The 26,227-nt window shown below is 46.5% G+C and overlaps 3 protein-coding genes across 21 annotated transcripts in view; 1 reads left to right on the top strand and 2 right to left on the bottom strand.

The window, feature by feature from the left end:
• LOC135914247 (uncharacterized) overlaps positions 1–26,227 on the bottom strand; it is a 623,773-nt gene that overhangs the window by 45,955 nt on the left and 551,591 nt on the right. The gene's annotated exons all lie outside the window — the stretch shown is intronic.
• Positions 12,824–13,583, bottom strand: LOC139046792 (group XIIA secretory phospholipase A2-like). Its single transcript, XM_070520692.1, has one exon. It carries the CDS (start codon positions 13,482–13,484, stop codon positions 13,011–13,013), a length of 474 nt encoding a protein of 157 aa, XP_070376793.1. The 5' UTR covers positions 13,485–13,583; the 3' UTR covers positions 12,824–13,010.
• LOC135914220 (group XIIA secretory phospholipase A2-like) lies at positions 21,510–22,356 on the top strand. Its single transcript, XM_065446969.2, has one exon. It carries the CDS (start codon positions 21,694–21,696, stop codon positions 22,165–22,167), a length of 474 nt encoding a protein of 157 aa, XP_065303041.2. The 5' UTR covers positions 21,510–21,693; the 3' UTR covers positions 22,168–22,356.

The following is a 26,227-nucleotide window of genomic DNA, read 5'->3' as shown; positions in this document are numbered from 1 at the left end:
GAAAGAATGCGATCCTTGAGGTCATGAGGACTGGGGACGTAACGGCTGAGGAAGCCGCAGAGGCCTGGGCGGATATCAATGAACGTCGGGAAAGGGAGGAAAGGGAGAAGGAACGTTGCGAGCAGGAAAGGAGAGAACAGCAACGTCGCGAGGAGGAAAAGGAGGAAAGGAGAGAGATTCGTGAGCACGAGCTTAAAATGAAAGAGTTGGAGAACCGAAATAACTCGCCGGCGCCTAGTCTCACTTCTAATGTTCCCAGAATACGCGATCAACTTCCACCCTTTGTCGTCGGAGAGGATATAGCCAAATACCTCGTGAAATTTGAGCACGTGTGTGAACGGAATAGCATTGAGCGATCCCTTTGGGCACAGAATCTGTTAGCGTTGCTTCCTGGGGAGGCATCAGACGTAATAACTTGCTTATCGAAAGAGGCGTTTGAGAGCTACAGTGATGTGAAGGAAGCGCTACTGCGGAAGTACAAATTGTCGCCCGAAGCTTTCCGGCAGAGGTTCCGGTATGCAAAAAAGGGCAAGGAGTCGAATGTTGACTTCGCGTTTCGTCTAAAAGCCGACCTGGTGGAATGGCTGAAGGGCGAAGAGGTTTACGACGACCGCGACAAAATTGTCGAATGCATCGCGTTGGAGCAGTTCTACCGTTGCATTGATGAGGATGTCCGGCTCTGGCTGCAAGATAGGCTAAAGGAGGTTAAGCTAAACAAGGCAGCAGAGTTAGCGGAAGAGTATTACACCCGCCGCAGCTTGCACAGCAAGGCAGTGCGCGTAGAAAAAGCTGATAGAAGAGATGGGTTTTCCGGGAAGTCCGACGAACGGAAGCAAATCACGCGTCGCGAGTTTCGGAAAGATGAGTCTCTTACCAAAGAAACTGTAAGGGAAGGACAGAATGCATCTCAGAATGCTAACGATGGTCCCAAGCAGCGAAACGATACGACGCGTTCTTTTGAAAAACGGAAGCCGTTAACTTGCTACAATTGCAAAAAGCAAGGGCACATCGCAGCGAGCTGCCCAGAAAAAATTGCTTTTGCGACAATACGGGAAACTAACAAAAACATACGACTATTGGAGCCATATATGCGGGAAATTAAGGTAAACGGCAAGAAGTGCCGAGCACTTCGAGACTCTGCAGCAACTATGGACGTTGTCCACCCGTCTTTCGTCTCCTCGAGTGATTTTACGGGAGAGTGCGCTTGGATACGGCAAGTGGCCGAGGAGGAGAGTGTCTGTTTACCGATCGCAACGGTTACCATTGAAGGAGAGTTTGGGAAACTTAACACAGAAGCCGCTGTGTCTGCCGCCCTCCCGGAGCACTTTCCCTACCTCTTCTCAAATAGCTCGGAGCAGCTGCTGAAGGATCAGGGCAAATCATTCTTTGCCGACGTGGCGTACATGGCCCTCACGCGATCCAAAGCGCGCCAGCTGTCGAGGGAACTTGACTTTGAGTCGGTGAGCGAACAGCGGTGCGGCACACGGACTGATCAGGGTAACTTGAGTGGCGAGCAGGCACCGGAGAGGCAGAGCTCGGAGGCTGGCCTGGTCGAGCGTGTCCTGGAAGTGACTGGGAGTGACGCGTCCCGTGCTAGCCGCGATAAGGACACGACGCCGCCGTTAGGCGACGCAGGATCCCTACTCGCTCCGGTTTCCGCCAGCTGGCAGGAGCTGGCTGCAGTTGAAAGAGAAACTCTGGTTCGTGAGCAAAAGGAAGATTGTTCAATAGCCGATCTGATGAAGAGCGTCAAACTGGGAGTGAAAAAAAAGAGGGTTTCATTTTACGAGGAATCTGGCTTATTGTACCGCCGCTATACAGATAAGCAGGGTCGCAAATATGAACAGCTTCTGATTCCTCGGAAATATCGCCGACAGTTACTGGAACTCGCGCACGAAAATGCGTGGGCAGGGCATCTTGGCTTGAAAAAGACCAAGGCTAGAATGGCTCAGGAGTTTTATTGGCCGTATTGTTGGAAGGATGTCGAACAATTCGTGCGCTCTTGCGACACCTGCCAGAGAATCGGCAAATCCACTGACAAGTGGAAGGCACCGATGAAGTTGGTGCCAGTCATATCCGAACCTTTTCGGCGACTAGTAATCGATATTGTAGGCCCTCTGCCAGAATCAACGAACGGTTGTAGGTATGTTCTGACCGCCCTGTGTGTCGCGACCAAGTTCCCCGAGGCAGTACCTCTTAAGGAGCTAAATTCCTCCCAGGTCGTGGACGCTCTGCTCTCAATGTTCGCACGCGTCGGGTTCCCTTCCGAGATTCAGTGCGACAATGGCAGCGTCTTTACCAGCTGCCTAACTTCTACTTTTTTGGAAAGATGCGGCATTAAAGTAGTGCACAGTTCCATCTATCACCCGCAATCTAACCCAGTAGAGCGGATGCACTCGGTGCTGAAGCGAATATTGAGAGCCCTGTGCTTTGAGCGTCACTGTGACTGGGAGGCCTGCATTCCCGCCGCTATGTTCGCCCTGAGATCGGCTCCCCATGAGAGCACCGGCTTTAGCCCCGCGGAGCTTGTATATGGCCGGAGCCTAAGAACTCCGTTGCGCATGCTGCGAGAGTCTTGGGAAGGCAGTGACGACGACCCAAATGTAGTCTCGTACGTCCTCGACCTCCTCCAGAGGCTCGGGAAAACCAAAGATCTTGTAGAAAGCCACATGAAGGCGGCGAAAACCTTGTCAAAAGAATACTACGACAAGTCAGCAAAAAAACGCACCTTCGAAGAAGGTAGCCAAGTGATGTTGCTGCGACCGTCGAAAAAAAACAAGCTCGAGGTTCATTGGGAGGGGCCCGCAAAGGTTGTAACTAAGCTTTCCGATACCAACTACGAAGTTAAATTAGGGAAGCGGCCCAACAAAATTTACCACAGTAACTTGATGAAACCCTACATTCAGCGTCGCGCGATTATAAGCATGACGATAAATGCTGACGATGAGGAAGGGGCCGAAATCCTGACGACGGCTGACATGAAGGGATGTGGTATAGAGCTAATGGTGGAACAGCTGACGTTGGAAGCGCGTCTAAGTGCCGCCCAAAAGGAGGATTTAAAGGGAATCGTTTCAGAGTTTAGGGAGGTTTTTTCGAGCCGTCCCGGAAGAACAACGGTCCTAGAGCATGACATCGAGTTAACCTCTGATCAACCGATCCGCAGTAAACCGTACCGTTGTTCGCCCGTGCAGAAAAAAATCATGGCTGAGGAGATTCAGCACATGCGTGACTTGGGGGTTATAGTACCAAGTGAGAGCGACTACACGTCGCCCTTGATACTAGTCCAGGCTCCAGGAAAAGATCCGAGGCCATGTGTCGATTATCGGCGTCTGAACGCGATAACCCGAGATCAGACATATCCTATACCGAACCTGGAAGAAAGGGTAGAGACAGTGTCGAAGGCAAATTATATCTCTACCCTGGATCTCGTGAGAGGCTATTGGCAAGTACCCCTTACGGAACGGGCTAGCCGCTATGCCGCCTTCGTTTCCCCGCTTGGAACATTCCGGCCACTCATGTTGAGCTTCGGCCTCAAAAACGCGCCGTATTGTTTCTCTAGCCTGATGGACAGAGTGCTTAATGGCTTAGGCGAGTTCGCATTGCCGTACCTCGATGATGTTGCCATATTTTCGGACACTTGGGAATCACATCTGGAGCACTTGCGAGTCGTGTTGAGCCGGTTGAAAGAGGCAGGTCTTACTGTGAAACCAGCTAAATGTCACCTAGGTTGCGGTGAAGTGACTTATTTGGGCCATGTGGTGGGGCGCGGCCGGCGTAGACCGTCCGACATCAAAGTAGCTGCTATTTTGAACTATCCCCGGCCAACCACGAAGACGGATATACGGGCCTTTTTAGGTTTAGCTGGATATTACCAACACTATGTGAGAGACTACTCTGACCTTGCCAGCCCGCTAACCGACGCACTTCGGAAGTCGGAGCCCGTTAAGGTGACGTGGGACTCCAAGAAAGACAATGCGTTCGAAATGCTGAAGCGAGCATTAAGCCATAAGCCGGTTCTGACTGCACCAGACTTTTCGAAAGGTTTCATCATTCAATGCGACGCGAGTGATCGCGGCATGGGAGCAGTACTATGCCAGGAAGATGCTAGTGGTCATGAACGACCAATTTTGTATTTAAGTCGCAAACTAAGTTGTAGAGAAGAGGCATACAGCACCTCTGAGAAAGAGTGCGCCTGCGTTGTGTGGGCCGTTCAGAAGTTGGCTTGTTATGTCTCCGGTTCTAAGTTTGTTGTGGAAACAGACCATTGCCCTCTAACTTGGTTAAGTAGCATGTCCTCTAAAAGCGGCCGTTTGCTGAGATGAAGCATGACCCTACAGCAGCACAGCCTCGTTGTCCGTTATAAGAAGGGAAGGTTGAACGCGAACGCTGATGCTCTAAGTCGTGCATTCTAGGCCTCGCTTCTTTCAGTGGCCTACTCGTTCCTGCTCGTTGCTTACCTTCTCTTACTTCGCGACGACCTGTCCTGTTCACAGGGAGATCGGGGCAAAAATGAATGACCTCATTTGCTTCCTCAGTAGTATGTTTTCGGTCCAAGCGATTTCAAGGGGACCATTCTATTTGTAATTATTATTGCTGATTAATAATTGTTTCTATTTTGTTGTGTTGATGATTTGAAAACTGATTGTTTAAGCCTTGTGTGCTAGATCGTACACCTGCCTCTTGTTGCAGCGGGAGAAAAAAAGGGGAAAACAATTTAGTTAGGTTGATTTGAATTATGGCCTTGTCTGGTGTTTGACGGGAGACAGAGGGCACTTGTTCGTGTTGGGTGTTGCCTTTTGCCGGTCGGTTTTGCAAGCTGCAGAACGACCAAGCGGGACCAGTGGCGAGAAGCAAGGTCTTAGGAACGACCCGAGCGGAGCTGGTCAAGGTGCCTTGGCGACGACGTGGTGAGCAGAGCTCCTGTCCTGGCGAGTCGGACCTGGGCACGTGATGTTCCCTGGCGTCCCGACACTGGACGTGAACTTGGACGAGCCTGACGAACGTGCGCGCCTGGCATCCGAGCCACGTGGAGGCAGCTCGTCTTCCCGGCGCCTTATCTGAGGGCGGGGATGCTGTTGTGCCATTACCACAAGCCCGGATTCCGAATCTGCAAGATGCGGAATCTATCCTGCGAGCGCCATAATTCTCCCTTCACAAGACAAGATGCTGCGCCGTCGTGCGGGAGAAGCCTCGGCGAGCAGCGTGTTTTGACGTGTCCGCGTGTGCCCGACAGCCCGGCGCCGCACCTCCCTTGCCTGGAGGTCACCGCGCGCGCGAACTTTGAACCGGGTGGCCAGCGCGGTCGCTGGTTGGACCCCTCGGACGACCGTCGTGTGCTGACTTTGTATTGGGCCGTTTGAGTGACAATGGGCCTCGGGGATTATAAAAGCAGCGACACGCCGCTCGAAAACTGGATCTGCCGACCCCACCGGGAGAGAGTGTCGCTCCCGACTGGGGTGAGATGTGTAACGCGTTTTCGCCGGACGTCGTCGTGCGAGAACAGTCGCGTTTGTTGTGAGCACTCGGCCCCAGTGCCGACCCGTTCATGTCCTGTATGATAACCTGTATATAATGTATAAAGTCCCTTTTGTTATTCTCATCGACGCCAGGCTCGGAGTCTTCGCTACCAACGCTCTGTCACGAAACGGGTGACGAGCGCTACGGGACCACAAAGCCGTATTCGTGGTGCAGCGGTGCAAGTTCGTAACAAGGCGCACTCTGCTCGATAAGGATAGCCTTTAACGAGAAATGGGGGACCTAAGCGTGGCAAGATGCCTGCTATGCTACTACAGGTAGGGCTTCATCATACATGTTCGGTGAAGTTAGAACAAGGACGCGATGACGAGCATAATACCGTTGTCCTAGGCACTATCGTCCGAATTGCTACAGAGATGTGCTGTCAATGGCACCACCAATAGACTTTGCTACCCCCTAAATGTCTTGAAGTAAATTATCGATGACTGTGGGCCTGTATAATCGGGGAGAGAGAGAAAGACTTCACGTAAGTAACGTGAAACATGAAATAAATGTACATGATAGAAAATAACGAAAGAACGACGAAAAAATAAGGCGATGAGCAATTTGAACTCAAAAATTACAAGAACACTAAAATGTATGAAAGAAAAACAAAGGAAAATCAACACCCTTACAAGAGCAATACGCAATTGCAGTAAATTCTACGGGATTTGTTTAAGACAAAGTTCGAAGCAGTAGCATTGTTCCTCCAGTGTCCGAGAACATCTTTCCAATCAAGGCATGTATCTTTACAGAGGGTCAATGAGCTCCTAAAGCCAATTATCAAACTAACGAAACTTTCTCACGTGCTTATGTGTGCGAAGTCGTCGCAATTATTACATGCGTGGCGCATTGAAGTATTGCACTGCTGAGCGTAAAGGGATGCTTGAAAGCAACGTTCGGTTTGGGATGCAAGCACGCACAGTCATCCCTTTCAAGGCCACGTTGCATGCGGGGTACCCGTTATCTTGAGCATATCCATGAAAACTTGTACAAGCCGTACAACTGCTTCAGGCCCGGAAGGATTTCGTACTTATTCTTTAGCTAACTCTGGAGCCATCACATACATCACGAAAGCCTGCAGAACTTTGAAATGTCTGTATATAAAAGCTTTGAGGTCGTCATACGACGTCAGGTGAAGCGTCCGCCCGCTCGCACGAGGTTTATTGCACATTTTTTAACCATCCTAGAAAACTTCACCTTTATGTGAAAGAAACCTTCCAGTTTGGAGGCTTTTTTGTAAACTTATTTACGAATACAACCAATTGTGATACATGGATCAAATGGTTTCTCAAGACGGCGTTCTGCGCTTTCGAGCTTCCTTGCAATTATGTTAATAATCACATTCAAGATTCTACCACAGTTCAAAAGATTAATATAGGCTGCTATTTTTCTCAGTTTAAGCCAGCTCATGTACGCGCAATTTATGTATGTATTCTCTAAAAATATTTGCTGCGCACACCGAAGACGGCGAATGATGGTGCGCCATTCTTCTAGGGCTTTCTTCTATAACTTTCTATAGGCTTCTCGCCGCTTTGTTAATTACGGGCCCCATAATACTGATAGACACTATTTGACTAACTTGCTCTATACTAGATATATGTGCAGTTTTAGGCAGCTACATATATGCATTCGCATATGTGTGTATGGATAGATCCTGAAAATTATCCCTGCGAAGACCGAAAGGGTATAGTGCGCCCGCTCGTGGTTCTCAGGTTCGTTGCTTTAAAAATTTTACAAGACCACGGTTCAAATGACTCGCTTGCTCTTCTCACCTTGTGGAAAGTTTTATTCAGCTTGTATATTTCCGTGTGCCGATCGAGCGGATTTTCTATAAAAAAAAAAAAAATGCGTCTGCACACACCGCAGACCGCATAAGGAGATATTGTGCCTGCCAGCGTTTTCGAGGTTTATTGCGACCTTGTAAGTACGGACCCTGATTTTACCAGATGTTCTTTAAGTCACTACCTTCTACTCACTCTCTGCAGAACTTGAGATTACGTCTATTTGCGTGTACGTTCAGATTTCTTAAAAGTCGCCCCTTTAAAATTAAATTCTGGGGTTTTACGTGCTGAAACCAAGTCGTGAATATGAGGCACGCCGTAGAGGGGGGCCCCCGGATTACTTTTGACCACCTGAGGTTTTTTACCGTGCACCAAATGAATGGTACACGGATGTTTTTGCATTTCGCCCGCATCGATATGTGGCCGCAGCGGCCTGGACTTGATTCCGCGACCTCGGGCTTAGCAGCGAAACAGCCACTACGCCACAACGACGAGTAGTAGCCCCTGTACGTCGTAGATAGGAGAGAGGGAACGGCCGAGCAGGTGGATGTAGATCCTAAATGTTAGTTTCCCATGCCCACTTTGGGGGATTGGCCAAGAACCCAAGAAACGGGTAGTTCAATAATAACAATAATTGAAAAAAGAATGGATGAGTTCGCAATAGCAGATGTAAAAAAAAAGAAGTGCTAATTTACCCTTGGGTGTTTGACGTTGATAATCGTACGCAAAGAAAGTGCTTTATATATCCACATTCATTTTACAACAGCATAGTCAGCATGGATACTTGCCTAGTTCATGTGGTGGAAATGCAAACATCAGTCATTTACAGCCGCAGCCACATCTGCTTGCGGTGTTCTACTGACGCTGTTGTAGCTTCCCTGAAAATCTCGGCACATACCCTTTATGGGTCATTGGCCAAAAAGCGGGTGTTTGACACAAGGTACACAGTGTTTCACAACAAGATATATCTTCGTGACGCTTGTTCACGCAAGGCAAAATGAAGCAACTAACGCGATAGCGTCGAGTTTTAGGTAAAAATAAGTAAGCTGCGACCATGCATTGAGGAAATTAACAGGTAGGAACAACATATAAATGTCTACATGTTCGTACATCAATAAAGACGTCCTTGTTTTCAATTTAATACCTTAGAAATGCCTAGAAGTTTGTCGATATATTAGATAGTGACTTTTAGACGTGCACGGGTGGCTTTGGATCCGTAGCTTTGACCACAGCATCGCAGATTGCTGTCGCCAGGCATGCTTCACATGCGATGCATGCATTGCGTTCAATGTGCTGCAATATGCTGCAATTGATGCCTGCAATAAATAACATGCAGCATGCATTGTTATTGATTTCGACGCTAAGTAGCTCTGCACTGTTCTCGAACTTAGGAGCCGGTACCTGGCTAATAAGCCCTTACGCTAACTCACGAGCCCGATGTTTTGATATAAGTCACTACCCTCGCCATGTAATGAGCGAAAAAGAAAGGGGGAAACGAAGGAACTCGATTTTTTGCTTGTTACTGCCACATAGCGCAAACAGACAATGAAGAAAGGGCATCCCGGATAATGGTGTCCAGTGAGTTCAACTAGTAATGCGTTCGAAAAAAAGTGTACAGTGAGAATCAAAAGAACGGAAAACATGCAAAAAGAGAAACTGCACTAGACCAATGCTTCAAAAAGCATCCTACGTAACCTATATGAATACCCTTGATCTAGAGTTGTTTTCGATACTTCAAAAAGTCGTGGTCGTGGTACTTCAAAAGAAACTTTTGGTCTGCACCAGCGCGTAAATCAACCCGATGTGTTTTCGGTTATCATTTCAAGAAAGAGTAAGAGCACTCAGTTAAAGCTATTCAAATTTCGAAATCCAGAGGCGCTCAGAGCGAAGCGTCCTGAACGTTTTTTTGGACAGGAATCCTGTATTTTCTCATGTGGTTCTACCAGCGCTGCACGGAGTTGCCTGTCATTGTCGCAGACAGTGGCTGCCAAGCATTGAACGCGTTAGCCTGGCTGACAAAACACCAGGCAACATAGAGGAACTAGGAAATTAAGAAATGTACCAGCTTGAGCACAATGCACTTTAAAAGGGTCATAGGAAACCGTAAACTACCGTAAGTGACAGCTGCGTACAAAAGCGCGGCTTTTGACTTTGAAAATGCACGCACGTTGGGGTACCCCATACAGTTTTTTTAACCCGTGACCACAGCTACAGAGCTCCCTACAAAACTTATTAAAGGGAACAGCGCTGCGATCACTCAACTACCATGGGAACAATGGACAGTGCATAGATTCACCTAATCATAGTGCTTGCGGCTTCTGAAGTTCTTGTGGCGTCATATATTACGCTTTATTTTTTCTGCATTTTCGAGTAAGGCATACTGTTCTAAACATGATTAGACATTAGACATTATTTATTTCATCATAAATTTGTACATCGACATAAGCAAACAACTGTTGGGCCCACAGCCAAGGCTAGTATGGGCCCATGTGGTATACATGCGTTTGTGCTGCGGCGATCAGGACAGTGATGAACAAATGCGTATTGATTATACATGATTCTACAGGATGAGAAACAAGAGGGAAAAAAGAAAACATACATCAGTGCAACAATAGAATAGTATTACTGAAGAAATATCACCACAAAGACAAAGCAACATTCTTAACTATTTTTTGAGAGATATAATCTTTTTATGGAAAATAAAAAGTTACTGGCACTCTTCACTTCTATCGGTAAGGCGTTTCATATCTTTGTACCATGATACTGAATTAGTTTTTGACCGTATGTGTTTCGGGTAACTGGTAAATTGAAATTTATGTTAGTGGCGTGTCTAGTATTTCGTGTAGAAATCACAAACATACTAAACGACAATGAGTGATTGCGACATATTATGTTATTCACTAAAATAGCAACTTTCATTTCGGAGGATAGGGTAAAGGGAAGTATTTTCAACCTGCAAAAATAAATGAATGCTGGATTCGAATGGACTAGAAAGCGTCTTTATCCGCACCGCTTTCTTTTGTAAGCGCAAAATTGAATCCAAATATGTTTTAAATATGGACGACCATGATTCGCAACAGTATGTCATATGACAATGAAAGAGAGAAAAGTAGATTATTTTCAGTACCGAAATATCGAAGCATGCCCTCGCCTTTAAGAGCCCAAAACACGCTGGCGCTAGCTTCGAACATATATTATCAATGTGTGGTTTCCAGTTTAAACTACGGTCTAGTGTCACGCCCAGATATTTAATTGTGTTCACCTGCTTCAGAATGCTATTATCAAGATATATTTGCAGAGGTGCACTGTTAACATGACTATGCCTAGAATGAAAAATCATGTAGTGAGTTTTAGCTTTGTTGAGTGTAAGTTTATTTGCTCCAAACCATGATGAAACACAGATTAGTTCTTTAGTAGCAATCTGTATTACTTCGTGAAGTGTTTTGCCTGTAAACACTAGTGCAGTATCGTCCGTGTACATGACAGCTTTGGCAGATGTGACATTTGAAGGGAAATCGTTGACACACAAAGAAAATAAAATTGGTCCTAGGACAGACCCCTGTGGCACACCAGTTTTAACGAAAGAACACGAAGACGTAAAATTAGTAATTTTAGCAAACTACTGTCGGTTGATTAACTAGAAAATAAATTGAAAGTACTGGCACTGAAACCGCAGTATTCAAGTTTCTTTAGTAGTATGGAATGAATAACTGTACCGAAAGCCTTCTTGAGGTCTAGAAATATTACTAAGGCTAATTCATTATTATGGAGTGCTTCGTTTATATGCTGCGACAACCCTAGTAATGCTGAGGACGTAGAGCGACCGGTTCTGAAGCCATGCTGAGATTAATTAAAATGTTGTTTGTGCTCAGGTACTCTTTCAATTGAATAGAAATAACCTTCTCAAACACGGTATTAATAACACTCAAAACAGAAATTGGTCGATAAATTCCAGGGTCATTATTATCACTATAATAATTATTATTATCACCGCAATAAGTATCTGCGCACATGCATATTCATTGCGAATTGTTGCACTTATGACGCAATATTTTGTCGAACGTGATTGTACAACAAAGCCGCAAAGCCGTTGGAAATCAAAGGAACGAAGCTTTTTTTGGAAAATCCACGTACCTCCAATCTTTCTCATCATGGCTGAACCGCTATACATGGAGCTATATCGTTGACACTAGCGCCGGCGTTTCCTTTAGTAAATTTTGTAGGAAACTTCATGACCCAAATAGCACTGCTGTTTAGAAGTGTGTGTGCGTGTGGGAGAAAGTGAGTTCACGTGTGGCAGCTGACGAAGGGTTCAACGACGATCAATTTCAATAAACGCCGTCGTCAGCGCGTGCTGTCTCGACAGCCGTCGTGCTCCGCGCTTCGTGCGCTTTGAGGTCATCGATTGCAATGGATTCAGGTCGGCGGCCACTTTTCGGTGCGCCGACCCTCTCCGAACGCTCAAGGGGAAATATGCTCCTCTTTATTGCAGTGGGGCACGGAGTCGAAGCCCCGGTATTACATTACTTTATGACCGAAAGGGGGGGGGGGGGGGGGGGGGCTAGTGTGCTGTCCACTGACCTCGAAGCCAGCCAGAGCCAGTACATTGTGCGAGTAGAGATAGCTTTATTATAGCGCTGACGATTGAATTGTGTGCCCCGAAATGAACTCGTGTGCGTTGTACCGCATTTTAGCGGTACAACGCACACGAGTTTTTTTCTTTTTTTTTTACTGCAATTTTTTTTCGCCTTTCCTTAACCTTGTCGCAAAGCTTTTCTTTTTCTTTCTTTTTTACTAGTGCACAAGTCCTTGTCTTCACTGCCTGACCTGGTTCTTCCTTCCCTTTTGTCTTTGTGGTTTCTCTGCTTCCGTTTACAAGCGTGGTGCAGCAGGATAGAAGCACGTATTTAAGCTATACAGGCATTTGCACTGCAAGAGAAACTAAATGAACACAAGCAGAAGTAATGTTTGCATATTAATTTTGGTTTTAATTCATCTTATCCGTATTTTTCGCAACGTTTCATGCTCATGTACTTGTCTAGCTAACACATGCATCTGATTTTACTTTCTTCAAGTCTTTCTTTGCCTTTCTCTGAACGAAATCTCTTTGTGTTTGGGAAATCTTCCGCAACCTTGATCAGATGATCGGCTTCGAACCCTGTTATCTCAGCACAGAAGCCTGATGCGTGAACCATTCGACCAGGGTCTACCCAGTGATCAAGTGGGAAAATCGTTAGATAGACAGATAGATAGATAGATAGATAGATAGATAGATAGATAGATAGATAGATAGATAGATGCATACATACATAGATAGATAGATAGATAGATATATATATATATATATATATATATATATATATATATATATATATATATATATATATATATATAGATAGATAGATAGATAGATAGATAGATAGATAGATAGATAGATAGATAGATAGATAGATAGATAGATAGATAGATAGATCCTTGGAAAGTATGTGAAGCATCCTAAAATGCTAACGCATTAAATACCAAAAGCCAGACAAACTCATTTATTTTGGTTTAAAATGTGGAAACAACGCACATTATCCCCGGGTGCTTCCTATAATGTATGCACACCTTTAAACCTGCTTCAAGTCCGCATGTGGCGAGCCTTTTAGATATCCCCTGTGCCAGTCAGCACACCACGCACATGCGGCTGGTTTCACAGATAGTGCTGGTGCCTTACAGTTCGTCGTCGGATTTGCACACACACGCCTGCTTCTGAGACTTGATGAAGGGGTCGCAGCCCAGGTTCCTGGTCAAGCTCATGAACAGGTTGGCCGTCGAGACGCACGAGTCCCTGCCGGTCACCACCTTGGTGTCACAGACGCGCTGCATGCACGCGTCGAAGGCCACGTCGCATTGGCCCTTGTCCGCCAGGCACGTGTCGTAGCAGAGGTCGTGCTCGTTGCAGCACGCCTCGAAGTCCGGGTGCGGCAGCGCCGACGCCGGCAGCCGGAAGGCCTCGGTGCCGCAGCCGTTCGAAGAGCTCTTGTACAGGGCGCGAGGCGAGGGCTTCAGGGACCGCGGGCAGCGAAACTTGCAGTCGTGGCCCCCGGCGACATCACTTTCGCGACCTCGAGCCATCGAGGATGACCCCAAGACGATCACCAGCAGCAGGAGACCGTGGACCGGCGTAGCGTGGAAAGAAGACATGGCAGCGTGGCAGCTTGCTTGTTTGCCTGTTCTTTAGTCTTACGATCACGCTTCTTCTTCGCAGGTCGCTTCTCGAACGCGCGCAATTATGATGACAACGACGATGATGACAATGATGATGATGGCAACGATCTCTATTACGGCACGTGAATTGCCACTTGGTAACAGTCTTCCGTGTTCCGTTCGCAGCGTTTCTCGTTCATTAATCATGATCATTATCATCATCAAAACATATTGTTTTGTATCTCTTTACAGGGTTTATTGTGGTAGTACGGCCGGGTCTTCTTGGACAGTCTTTACTGGGTTTAGTAGGGGTGGGACCCTTTGTCCAGGCCTTAAGCGGCCTCAGCTGCCCTGCGTGGTCGCTGCAAGAGACCGATTCGGTCCTCGGAAGGGTCGCTGGCCAGCAGTGCCTCCCACTGCTCTGAACTTGGATTTACAATTTTGGGAACTGCTGTCATAAGTTGGCTGGCATTCCCCGTGCTGCGTGATACAAGGTGGGCTTTTTGACCGAACCCTGGGCAGTTAGCTGCGTATCTGGTGGGACTACACTTTACTGCGTAGGTTTAAGTTGGGGAAGGTTCCTGTGTGGAGCTCTCTTCAATCAGTGGCCTCCGCTCTCGCGAGGGATTTATGTTGGGAAGCATCGTTAACATTTTTTTTATTCCTTTAGCCGACTAATATAAACTGCTTCACACTGTCACACTTACCTTTGAATTACGCCACGCCTGCTCACAATGTGTTCATTGCGTGAAAGTATTGTCACTGGCAAGACGCGAAAACGAAGATGTCCGAACATGTACGACAGAGCGAGTTTCAACTAAAGGTATTAGAAAAACGTTTATCCAGGAACGTTGCCTTCACTCAAGCTGTCACTTGCAGCGGCATCGTAAGTAGCACCTAAGCGGAAGGCTCATTTTATCAGTGAAAATGTTTGCCTCCGTCTATTTGAGGAGCCAGTGTTTAAGAGCTCTTTGAGAGGCGTTATTTTCTCATCTGCAAGTCATTTTAGACAGAAAGAATAGACACTCTTGGCATATAACAAATATGCTACAAACTCTTTACTTCATTAGCTTTACGAAATCCAGTGAACGTGTAGAGTTCTTAGATAGGCTTACTATGTTTACAAAGGCGCCGAGTCTTTTTTTATTATTATTACATTATTTGTTTTGTTTAGTTGCCACTGTTTCCGATGTTTTTCCTTGTGCTGTATATTTAATTTCTAATCTTTTAAGGAAGCAAAGCACTGTATACCCCCCCACGGTAGGCCAGAACCTATGGCGTCGCGCTACTGAACTCGAGGTTGCAGGTTCGATGCCGGCCACGGTAGCCGCGCAACAGCCGCATTTCAATGTAGGCAGAATGCAAAAACTCCCGTTTACTGTGCATCGGGCGCACGTTAAAGAACCCCAGAGGGTCAGAATTAATCCGGAGTCTCCCACTACGGCGTGCCTCATAATCAAATCGTGGTTTTGGCCATAACTACCCAAACTCTAATCTAAAGCATTGTATTCTACAATGCTGGGATATTAATCCACAAATTTAAGAAGCCATGGGTCGATAATAACAAAGGTGGAAAGCTACTCTGCAAAATTAGAAATAACTTCACTAAAGGATGACACGCCCTCTCGTGAAAGTAGTTACATTCACTTTTTTTTCTCTTTTTTTTTACATATCGTGGTGACTGCAACACTGCAAGTATAGCATCAAGGTATCACTGCAGTTTATATAATTTCAACTCATCATAGTAAATATCACACGTCAGAGAGTTGGTAACTGGAAGTTGACGAACGTGAATAAAAATTAGGACACTCACTGCATTTTTGAGCAGTTGAACAGGTTCCAAGCAGCCAACAAAGTTGCCATGGATACTTTCTGTAGCGTCGACGGCTGCCCATACAGCGCCAGAAAAGTGGGTGGGAGAAGGTAGCATTAGTCGAAGTGTATACTGACATGAAGGGAACGAATTGGTGACTGGACAGTGCAAATTAATCGACGGGGTCAACTTTGTCAGCTGCCACAGAAGGCCGGTAGGCGAGCTAGGCAGTGAAAGGGCCCGAGGCAATGAATTGAGGCTAGTGGCCCGACAGAGGACGCAGAAGGTGGTGGGATGCTTCTCTGTTCTCGGCTCAACATATTTCGTAGTTCCAGTAGACGCGAGCGAACTTCCAACACCCAAGCCCTAAGCTGAATGACGAAATGTGAATTTATTTTGGCAGCAACAATCAATCCAAATAAGTACATGAATGTTTACTGGGCAATTCGTGCTCTCGCGGTACGTGTATATATATATATATATATATATATATATATATATATATATATATATATATATATATATATATATATATATATATATATATATATATATCTTTTGATTGAATAACGCGTTTGCTGACAAGCACTTTATGGACATTTTCCTACGCATTTTATAACATTTTCAATGATGTATGCTGCCTACCTTTATTATTGTTCGTTCTTCTTGTAAGGGGGGGGGGGGGAATGGCGTCAAGCTGCTTCCAGGCCTTTCTACCCGGCCCCTCTATTTTGTGTACGTGACAACTCAATTACCGATGACTAACAAAAATTTTGGCGTTAATTTGAATGCTCGTAAATATACAATCGCGAAATACCGTTTCGGCATCGCTCTGGGTGATGCTCGAAGGCGAGCAACACTGTGTCCTCACTCTATGTGAAAAATTTGGCACAGCGGATATTTGGGCGAGTTGGCTTAGATTCATGGTTGAGTGCAACTCAAGAGGCGAATTTTGTCGTTTCGTTTTCTTCGCTTTGGTTCCTTAGACTGTCCCAAGCCACGAAAGTAAAATATTTGTTTTACATGGTGACACTGCAACTAAAGCATTAAAGTTTATGTCAACAAATAAGCGATTTCGTGCTTGAAAGTGTTAGAAATGCAGGAGCTGCTTAATTCCTGGAGACACTATAGTGTGGCATAAGCATACGAAGAAAACCCGCTGAGAAAAAAAAAATATGTTGATCATTCTGTTTTATGAGCTTTCATTCGCATATCGTTTCGGCGTGATTTGTTACGTCCTGTAAAATAGTTCCACGTGATTTGGGAAACCAAGCGCCCGCGAGAAAATGCCTCGCTTGTACTACGTGAAACCGACCACCTGCTGCCAGCATTGTCGCTGCTGACGCGACGGCCTTTTCGTGAATGGGTGTACGAGAAAAATCTTTGATCACTGGTTCGATCCCGGACACGGTGCCCACATTCCGATGGGGGCGGAATGCAAGAAAATGCTAGTGTACCGAGCTCCGCCGCCGCAGCTCTGCAAGCCTCTGGTTTCTTACAACGCTTGTCGACATAATTACGCTTTTAAACAACTCAACAGCGGCATTTCCTTACGCTTCCGTTCAGTAGGGAGCGTTATAGGGAACGAGAGGCCTCGTGCAGCGCTCTAAATTATGCTCTAGATTAGACACTACAGATTGATAAGGGTGGGTTGCTAGAGTGCCGTAATTGCACGCTAAAGGTGGGTTATACGCGCCTAAATACGATAGGGGGCTCGCGGGTGTTCCGTGGCCAAGCAAAATCCGGAGTCTGCGGCCCGTTAATTCAATAACACGCGGTACATTCGCACTATCGCTGATCGCCGCCACTTGGGACTTTGCGCCACGCTTACATCGTTGCTGGTCGCCGTGGCTTACAGCTGCAGGCACTCGCGTCTTTGTTCCCGCATTATTGCGTTAGATGCTCGAAAAATCCCCGAGGGCGCGTGTTCTGCGAAATCCGCGCGAAAAGCGGCTGCCACTAAGCTGACTGACAGACATCGAACTACAGCCTCCTGATGCAAGAGCTAAACTTAGATGCAGGTTGTGCGCAAATATTCGAAACCTCTAATGACGAACCGTGGAGTCCTCACTGTTCTAGTTGCATTCTCTTGGAGTGTATAGCGTTCGAATTTTTTTAATGTTTTTTTTTGCCAATGTACGGGGCAAGTGTGTCGTCACTAAAGCCTATCAGCGCGAAAGAAGACTGCAGGCCAACTGCGCGCTTCTCGTTCTAACGCTACGTATTTTTCGCGATAGTTAAAGTCTCAGCTCTTGAATATGCGACGACTAGCCCAACTTTCACCTCTAACAAAAAGTACATTTCGTCAAATAAAAGGCATGCACTTGTACTCGTGTTTACTCTCCTCTAGATTTCTTTTCACACGGGTTTTTCTCAAATCATTAAAACTGGCTGTTGCATTCTCAACAAATTTTCTCGCTCTCTACTGCTGTATTCAGCCCAGATTTGTTTGCGTTGTTGCGCATAAAATCAATGCTGCCTTTCTTTTCTTTTTTCGTGAAATTGTTTTGCGAGCAGATTCTAGGGGGCGTTCAGAAATAGTGAAATTTTCGAGTCGAATGCGAAATTTTTTTCTACTTGAAATAGAGATCAAAATATAGGGGCAAATCACGAAAAATAAAAATTATATGTTTTCCTTCATGCAGACACAAATGAAGCTTTGTAAACTAGAAAGAAATGTGTTAATACCACTTCGATTCCAGATTATCTTACACGGCTGGCGGAGTTTACAGGGATGGGCAATCCCCCAGTGATCACATGAACTCGGATATTCGGACATATTCGAAGTACACGTAGAAACCAAATAAATTCTCAAGTTACATTAATCTATTTAAAAGAAGAAATGTTTGATGACATTCAAAGTTTTCACTATTCACCCAATCGCCTATGATATTACATTTCAACTTTCCAGCTGTCAACTGCCAGTGTTCAGTGGGGGTGACCGTCAGTGTCACCGGGCCTCGTACCACAGCAAAGATTGTACACTGCGCCGAAATAGAGAATATTTCAAGCAAATTGAAAGCAAACCTAAAAGCTGACCGCCCCATATTGACGTAAAAGCTGTGGGGACAGCTTGCCGTCTCCCGTTTGTAGCGTGAAGCACGGCAGATTAAGCATTCCTACAACAGAGCCTGCTTCATTCGCTTATCAGGAGCTGCCGCACAGCCTGCCGATATACAACAATAACAACCCCTGGAGGCACACAGGCTTCCTACTTAAATGCGCGCATGCGCACGAATGTGCCGACAGTGCATGGTAAGGATAGCGAGTCGAGTTCGCGAGGCGTCCATGATGCAGCGCCCTGTTACGATGACTAGGAGAGAGAGAGAAAGAGAGAGAGAAAGGAAAGGGGAAAGGCAGGGAGGTTAACAAGAGAAAAAGATCCGGTTGGCTACCCTACGCTGGGGAGAGAGGGGACGGGGAGGTAAAGTGGTAAAAAAGTAGAGATAAGGAAAGGAAGGAGCGTAGACACACAATCACAATCGGTCACTGTCACCGAATACTGTCATCGCACAGCACAGTGACACTTGCCGCACTATCAACATCTGTTCAGGCTACAGCCGCCTGTCCAATTCTGTCACCCTTAAAAACCGCAACAGTGCCCTCGTCGCCCTCTGCTGCGATGGCTTATGATGGCGGTATTTTAAAATAAGTTCCTCTGTCAGAGAACTTTGGTCAAAGCGCGCTATCGCGGTTGCGAGTGATTGTCTCTGTAACGATGACTAGGAAAGACATTCATTAAGAGTAGAGGAAAAAAACTAGGAAGCTTATCAGCAAGTATGAGACCTGGATAGTAAGTAACGCGCCAACTAAGAAAGTCAAATGCAAAGTGAGAGAGGCTGAGACAATCTCATGGGTTGCGGCAGTGGAAAATAAACTTGGCATGAGTAACTACCTTAGAGGAAAAAAAAGACGGAATTAGGAAATAAACATTTTATGATGAATCAAAGGGAAGCTCTTTTCGAAGTGAGATCAGGATGCGTTCGAACGCGTACATATAAAGCGATGTACTACAAAGAAGAAGAATCATGTGCTTGCTGCAGTAAAGCTAGGGAAACGATGGAACATGTTTTATTAGAATGTAGAGATATGTGCCCAGCGGTTGTTTTAGGCTCCTCTGCCCTCCTCGAAGCCCTGGGGTTCAGTGATAGCAGGGGGAAAGTAGACATGCCCGCAAAAAAGATTGCTAAGAGGTGATTGGAAGTTTGTTGGCAGAAAAGCAGGGAGATGATAAACAACGGAGGGGTGCAAAAACTACGTTCCCAATAATGGTTCAGAAAAGTTGATCCTGGGAATTGTGTGGGTCTTTTTAAAAGGTAGGTATGACATTAAGCAAAATAGTAACAAGAGCTTTGTGGTGTAACTCACCGCCCCGTTTCAAAGAGGACGCTCATAGCAACCATCCATCCATCATTCATTTATAAACAGCCTATAAAGCAAAATAACACCTGGCTGCCTGCGCGTCCCTCTTCGCCTCGTCTGCTGGCAGTAAGATGCTTTGCAAATAGCCAACGTAAAGGAGAGCGCAAACAGAAAACGTAGAAAGTTTGTTTTGTGCGCCGTTCATTGCTTCTGTACATACAGAAAGTACAGACTTGTGCGGTTTGTATAGTATTTATTATATGAAGAAATGTAGGGTTTAGCATTCAGAAACTGCGTGATGGGTTATCAGAGTCACCGTAATGCGGAACTCCGGATGGACTGTGACCACCTGGGGTTCTTCAACGTGCAGGAAAATCGCGGTACACTAGCATATTTTTTTTTTGCATTCCGCCCCCATCGGAATGTGGCTGCTGTGAGCGGTACCGAACCAGTGATCCCAAATATTTTCTTCGTACACCCATTCTCGTAAAAGCCGTTCCGTTAGCAACACTTTTCCACCTTCGAAATACCTGCTCTTACGGTGCGCTGGTTAAAGGTTTATAATTTAATTGCTGGCAACGAGTGATCAGTTTCACGTGGTACAAACGAGGCAGCTTCTCGCGTGCGCTTGGTGTTTGAAATACCGCGGGACTATTTTACGCGACGTGATAAATCACGCCGTAACGAAGCGTGAACGGAAACTTATGAAAGAGAATGAACGATATTTTCTGAGAGGGTTTTCTCCGTGTCGTCATGCAATAGTGTGGTGTATGCTACAGCACCCGGACTTCGAGGCGTGCTGCATCGAGCACGACCTTGGCTACGACACGTGCTATAACGGACGAAGTGCAATGCGACGCGGCCTTCGATCTTGTTTCTTCAGTATTGAATTTCCGCCATTTGTAACGCTTTCAAGCACGAACCACTTCATTTGTTGACATAACCTTTGATGGATTAGTTGCAGCCGCCATCACGCAAGCCAAATATCTTACTTCCGTGGTTTGGACCAGTCCAAGGGAACAAAGCGAAGAAAACGGGTTGACAGACTTCGTCCCTTGAGGTGTCGTTGAGGGTGAATACTGGCGGGAAGAAACGGTGTGGACAGGACAGACGCTCATTCAAAGCGACACTACATGAAGCGCCAACTGGCCCAAGGGTCTACGCTTTGTCCCTTGAGTTGCACCAAACCGTGAAACTAAACCAGCTCGCCCAAATCTCAACTCGCTAACATATTTTTTTACGTCGATTGAAGACACAGTTTTGCTATCATCGTCAAGACTGATGCCGAAACGGCACTTCGCAATTGTAAATCCCGAGCATTGTAATTAAAGCTATTGGCATGTTTATTTATCGCTGATTAAAGTTCACCTATACTTTTGGAAGAGGCAGGCAGAAAAGCCTCGAAAAGCTAACGAAGAAAATAGTTCGTAGCACATGTAACATATCCCAAAAGTGTTTATTCTTCTCTTTATGTAAACGCACTTGTAAATGAGAAGTTATTGCCTCTGACAGATTAAAAAAAAAAACGGCTTCTCAAACAGATGGAAAGATATTCAGTAATAAAATGGATCTTCCACTGTAAATGTTGCTTCAGATGCTGTTGTAAGTGATACCTTGAATGAAAGCAACTTAACTAGAACACGTTGGTCTGGCAACTTTGGTTTACAGGGGTTTTGTAAATAGGCGCGCACCTACGTTATTGCGTCTTGTCAGTCACAATACGTTCCCGCAGTAAACGTATTGTGAATACACGTGGCGCAATTTAACGAGCATTGCGAAGCAGCTGTGTATTAGCAGGCTAAATATAATAGCAATAAAGAAGGCTTCACGACTTGACTGGGCTTCACGAACACGGAACGCTGAGCACGAAACAAGGAAGGCGGTTACCAAGTAGCAATTAAGTGCCATAACAGATATTGTTGTTACCATCATCATCACCATCGTCGTCATTGTCATCATAATTGTGCGCGTTCCAGAAACAAACTGCGAAGAAGAAGCGTGATCATAAAATTGCAAGTTAGCCACGGTGCCATGTCTCCCTTTCACGCCACGCTTGTCTACGGTCTCCTGCTGCAGCTGATCGTCTTGGGGCCTTCCTCGATGGCTCGAGGTCGCGAAAGTGATGTCGCCGGGGGCCACGACTGCAAGTTTCACTGCCCGCGGTCCCTGAAGCCCTCGCCTCGCGCCCATTACAAGAGCTCTTCGAACGGCTGCGGCACCGAGGCCTTCCGGCTGCCGGCGTCGGCGCTGCCGCACCCGGACTTCGAGGCGTGCTGCAACGAGCACGACCTCTGCTACGACACGTGCCTGGCGGACAAGGGGCAATGCGACGTGGCCTTCGACGCGTGCATGCAGCGCGTCTGTGACACCAAGGTGGTGACCGGCAGGGACTCGTGCGTCTCGACGGCCAACCTGTTCATGAGCTTGACCAGGAACCTGGGCTGCGACCCCTTCATCAAGTCTCAGAAGCAGGCGTGTGTGTGCAAATCCGACGATGAACTGTAAGGCACCAGCACTATCTGTGAATCCAGCCGCATGTGCGTGGTGTCCTGACTGGCACAGGGGATATCTAAAAGGCTCGCCACATGCGGACCTAATGCAGGTTTAAAGGTCTGCATGCATTATATGAACCGCTCGGGGATAATGTGCATGCCATTTCCAAATTTTAAACCGAGATAAATGATTGTGTCTGTGCTTTCGGCTTTTCATTAGAGCGTTATTTTCTACATTGTGGAGCTCGCGTGCGTCGAGCTTGACAAGTACAGCGTTCGTGCAAGGTCACTCCTTCTATTCTCTCAGTTCTCTCCACCATCTCTGCGCTTGCCGCTCACCCTGTGCCAATCCCACAGTGGCGGATAGTGCGAGGGAATTTGATGGCAGTTAAGTTGACGGGGAAATGATTGTCTTTCCTCCTCTCTCGCGAGCACAGATTCCAAAACGCGTTAAACATCTGCAGCAAGAGAGTCGGGTGCTCAAAACGGAGTTATAAACGTACAGAATTCGAGTGCAGAAACTGCAGCAGGAGAACCATGCGTTGTGGTTCTGCTACTGAACATGAACGTACAAGCGAAAGCCGTAACGACATAATTGTAACTAAAGCAACACTCTATTGGAGAAGAAAGTAAGAGCAAGTAAGAAGAGCACTGCCTTTACAATATTTTGTTCGAGCTCAACCATTTTGCAAGTAGGTTCTGCTGGAGCACCTTAGAACAAGTACAAGGGACGCTCGAGAACAAGTTGTCGCAGAAGATAGAACGCCTAGAAGCGCAGAGTTTACTTAAGGAAAATTAGGTGCGGCTGGGCCGATCGAAAGTGGGGCTAGAGTGCACGCTGAAGCATGAGCAAGAACTGTGAAGCGTCTTAGGAAGTATTGCCTGAACACTGAAAAAGCTGGAGGCGGAGAAGCAGCTGCTGCAGAGACGACTAGAGCATCGCAGATCAGCATCACACCCGTCTGCACAGCCGGGCGGTGACACAGTAGCGCGGCTGCGGGGGATCGTACAAGTCTCCCTGCCAAGTTGCATGATGCCCAGCAATACCACGAGGTCCAGTTCGATCAGGAGAAACATAGGAGAAAATGCGGTTGCAGAACACGATGCAGCTCAACATGGACCGGCGCGAGGGCATCTGCAGCCTACTTTCAGAGTCGGTGTCGAGCGTGAAGATGGACAAGGAGAGGTATTTCAATAAAAGTTCTGCACATGCTATACGGTCCAGGACTGTGTCAAGTCCAACTCCTTACAACCTGTATATATCATCAAACTACTCCAGGCCCCTTATTCTTCTAGGCCTCATAGCTGAGGCCCTGGTGGTGTGCTAGCCAGTCTACTACACCAGGCTGTATGCCCATCTGAGTCCCTTAATTGTCGCCATATCTATGTACAGCTGCTTTCTCAACCTAGAGACCTTCTTAGAGACCTAGAGACCTAGAGACCTAGAGATAGGCCTAGAGACCTTCCACCTGCATTCCGGCTGCCGTCCATATCTACAGCAATTGTCAACATGCTGCCACCACACCCTTCTACATTTTCCTCCTCAAATCCGGTCAGCGTGCACTAATCATCAGGGAAGCGAGTTACCGGTGCACAATCGCTAAGAGCAACTGTGGTGTCATCAATAGCACCGAGCCACTTAAGCTCTAGAAAACCGGCACCACTGAGTATGTTCATGTGACTGACTCACTTGACTGACTCACATGTTCATGTGACATGTGAACCACATGTGAGATTGCAACAAGAATGGGTCTTTTTCAAGGTGCTTTACTGCGAAGGAAGGGTTACAGGGCACTGGAGTCAGTGGGGTTTGCTGCAAGTAGTTGGCGTGTCTCTAGGATCTGTGGATGGCGACAGTATGCTAACGTGGCTTCTTTGGCTGCCCCCTTTTCAGGGTAGTGCCAGGCTGCAGAAGCATTCAAATGAAAAAAAAAAAGTCGCTTCAGTTGCGACGGACGATATCTGCGTGTGGCGACGAACAATTGTTTTCCGCATTTTCCGCAGGAACCATGAAAGATGATTGCCAAAGTAAGCCCTTTTTGCATATCACAGAAACGCTAAAAACATCCGAACCATACTTCCAAAGTATTCTGCCGATGTTGATGACACTATTTTATGATGGTGGCACAAATAATCGTCCACGTGTTTTGGAAGATGATGTCACAGTGTAACGACGATGTGGCTCCTCACGAAGCTCACTTTCCTAACCTTTTATTGAGGAGTGCTGCCTACAGGCAACGTACCAGAAATTCTTATTTCTTGCTGTCCTTCGGCGTTGAGTACGAAATTTATGACAGAATGTCTTTGGCCAACCCTGAATGATAGGCAGGAAGCGGCATTTGTTGGTTTAGATGAACATAGAAAGAGGAGAAGGCCCGTACGCGACACGCTTTCTTTTCAATGCACGGATACATGAACCACGTGAACGGTGCAAACGCTTTAGAAACGGCTATCCATTCAGTCTGAAGTGAGCCAAATACCACTGTCATGCGGTCGCGTAATGTATATCTGCCGCAAACCGAAATGAACCGCTGCTGCGGTGACAAAAGTAAATAAAAAATAAAGCGAATAAGGGTCAGCGGTGCTTCCTTAAAGTTTTCCCACCGTTTCACCATAGGGTCACGAAGTTTGACCGTAAATGCACTGGTCAAGTGAAGGGCACAAAAATAAGCATGGGTTAAGAAAGTCGGACCGCACTTTAACCTGCAAGTTTCAGTAGCATTTTCTGCACAAAGATATGCCACACAGGCTTCGCTAGAGCGCGGTTCTGGAACAAATTTGGAATGCGAAGCTATAGTGCACTGCGCCAGTTATTCCGACTTGGGAAGCACGCATGCGTAAGGCCTTCTCCATTTAACGAAATATTGTTTATCAATGCATTCTTGAGACGATAAAATGAATGGCAGTAATGTTATCGGCTTCGATTCCTGGCCAGTGGTTTCGCATGATTCCAACCCCCCAAAACCATTTTATTCATAGGCACGTACGTTTAACATGACGACTACTCGAGGAAGCGATGGGACCGGAAGAACGCAAGTGGCTCATTCTGACGATATTAGGCACCTACAGAGTCCGGACATTGGCTGGAGTCTACCGATGCGATTTCGCTGGCAGAGCCTACTTACCGCAATGGACATAAATTAAGCCAATGACGACATTATTCCGATACTGGTCTCTGCACGAGTCACCTCTTGATAGTAATTTCTACATTATGTTAGCAGGGCGACATTACCGTGTCCACATTACCGTGGTCGGTCGGTACCACTTCTAGCGTTTCTCGTTCGGTTTCACCATTTGTTTCCCTTGTCAAGCATACTACACAATCAAATAGGATAGGCTTGAATTGACACATAGCAGGCGCTTTGGGAGACTTTGGGGAGATGCGTTCTTCTTCCAATCGCTGAATTTTACCCGCTGCGGCAGCCCATAGTGACTATAGCGAAGTGCTGCTGAGCTTGAAGTTGAAGTTTTGATACCGGCCACGATGGTCACCTTTTGGTGGGGACGAACGCCAGATATGCTCGTGTGCAGTGAGTGGCGTAGCTAGGTCGTCTGGCACCCAGGGCCGATAGGTCTTCTGTCACCCCCCCCCCCCTCCTCCTCCGGGTGTAGTCGAGTAGAGTTGACTGTTGGGCTAGTTGGTCGTCCATATTTGAAGTAGTAGCTTAGCGCAAATAAAACCACGAACACAAGGGAGACAGACAAGGACAAGCGCTACTCACAACTGTTTACTGGAAAGGAAGGATGGTGCATATATATATATCCTCTTGTCGCCTTTGATGTGCATGTTCCGGCTTCACTTATGCTTGGTAGGCGCATGCGTGACAAGAGGATATATATATATGCACCATCCTTCCTTTCCAATAAACAGTTGTGAGTAGCGCTTGTCCTTGTCTGTCTCCCTTGTGTTCGTGGTTTTATTTGCGCTAAGCTACTACTTCAAATATGTAGTCGAGTAAGGCGAGGAAATCGCCTCCCTCTCGTTCGCTTTCTTTCCCAGAGATCGCGAATGCAGCAGGTATACACGCTGTTTTTTCTGCGCCAAATAACAGGGTGCTGCAGTGATAACTTGT

Source organism: Dermacentor albipictus, chromosome 6 (genome assembly GCF_038994185.2).
Source record: "Dermacentor albipictus isolate Rhodes 1998 colony chromosome 6, USDA_Dalb.pri_finalv2, whole genome shotgun sequence".
Lineage (NCBI taxonomy): Eukaryota > Metazoa > Arthropoda > Arachnida > Ixodida > Ixodidae > Dermacentor > Dermacentor albipictus.
The sequence above is the reverse complement of the archived record's forward strand: the minus strand, read 5'-3'. Positions and strand labels throughout refer to the sequence as shown.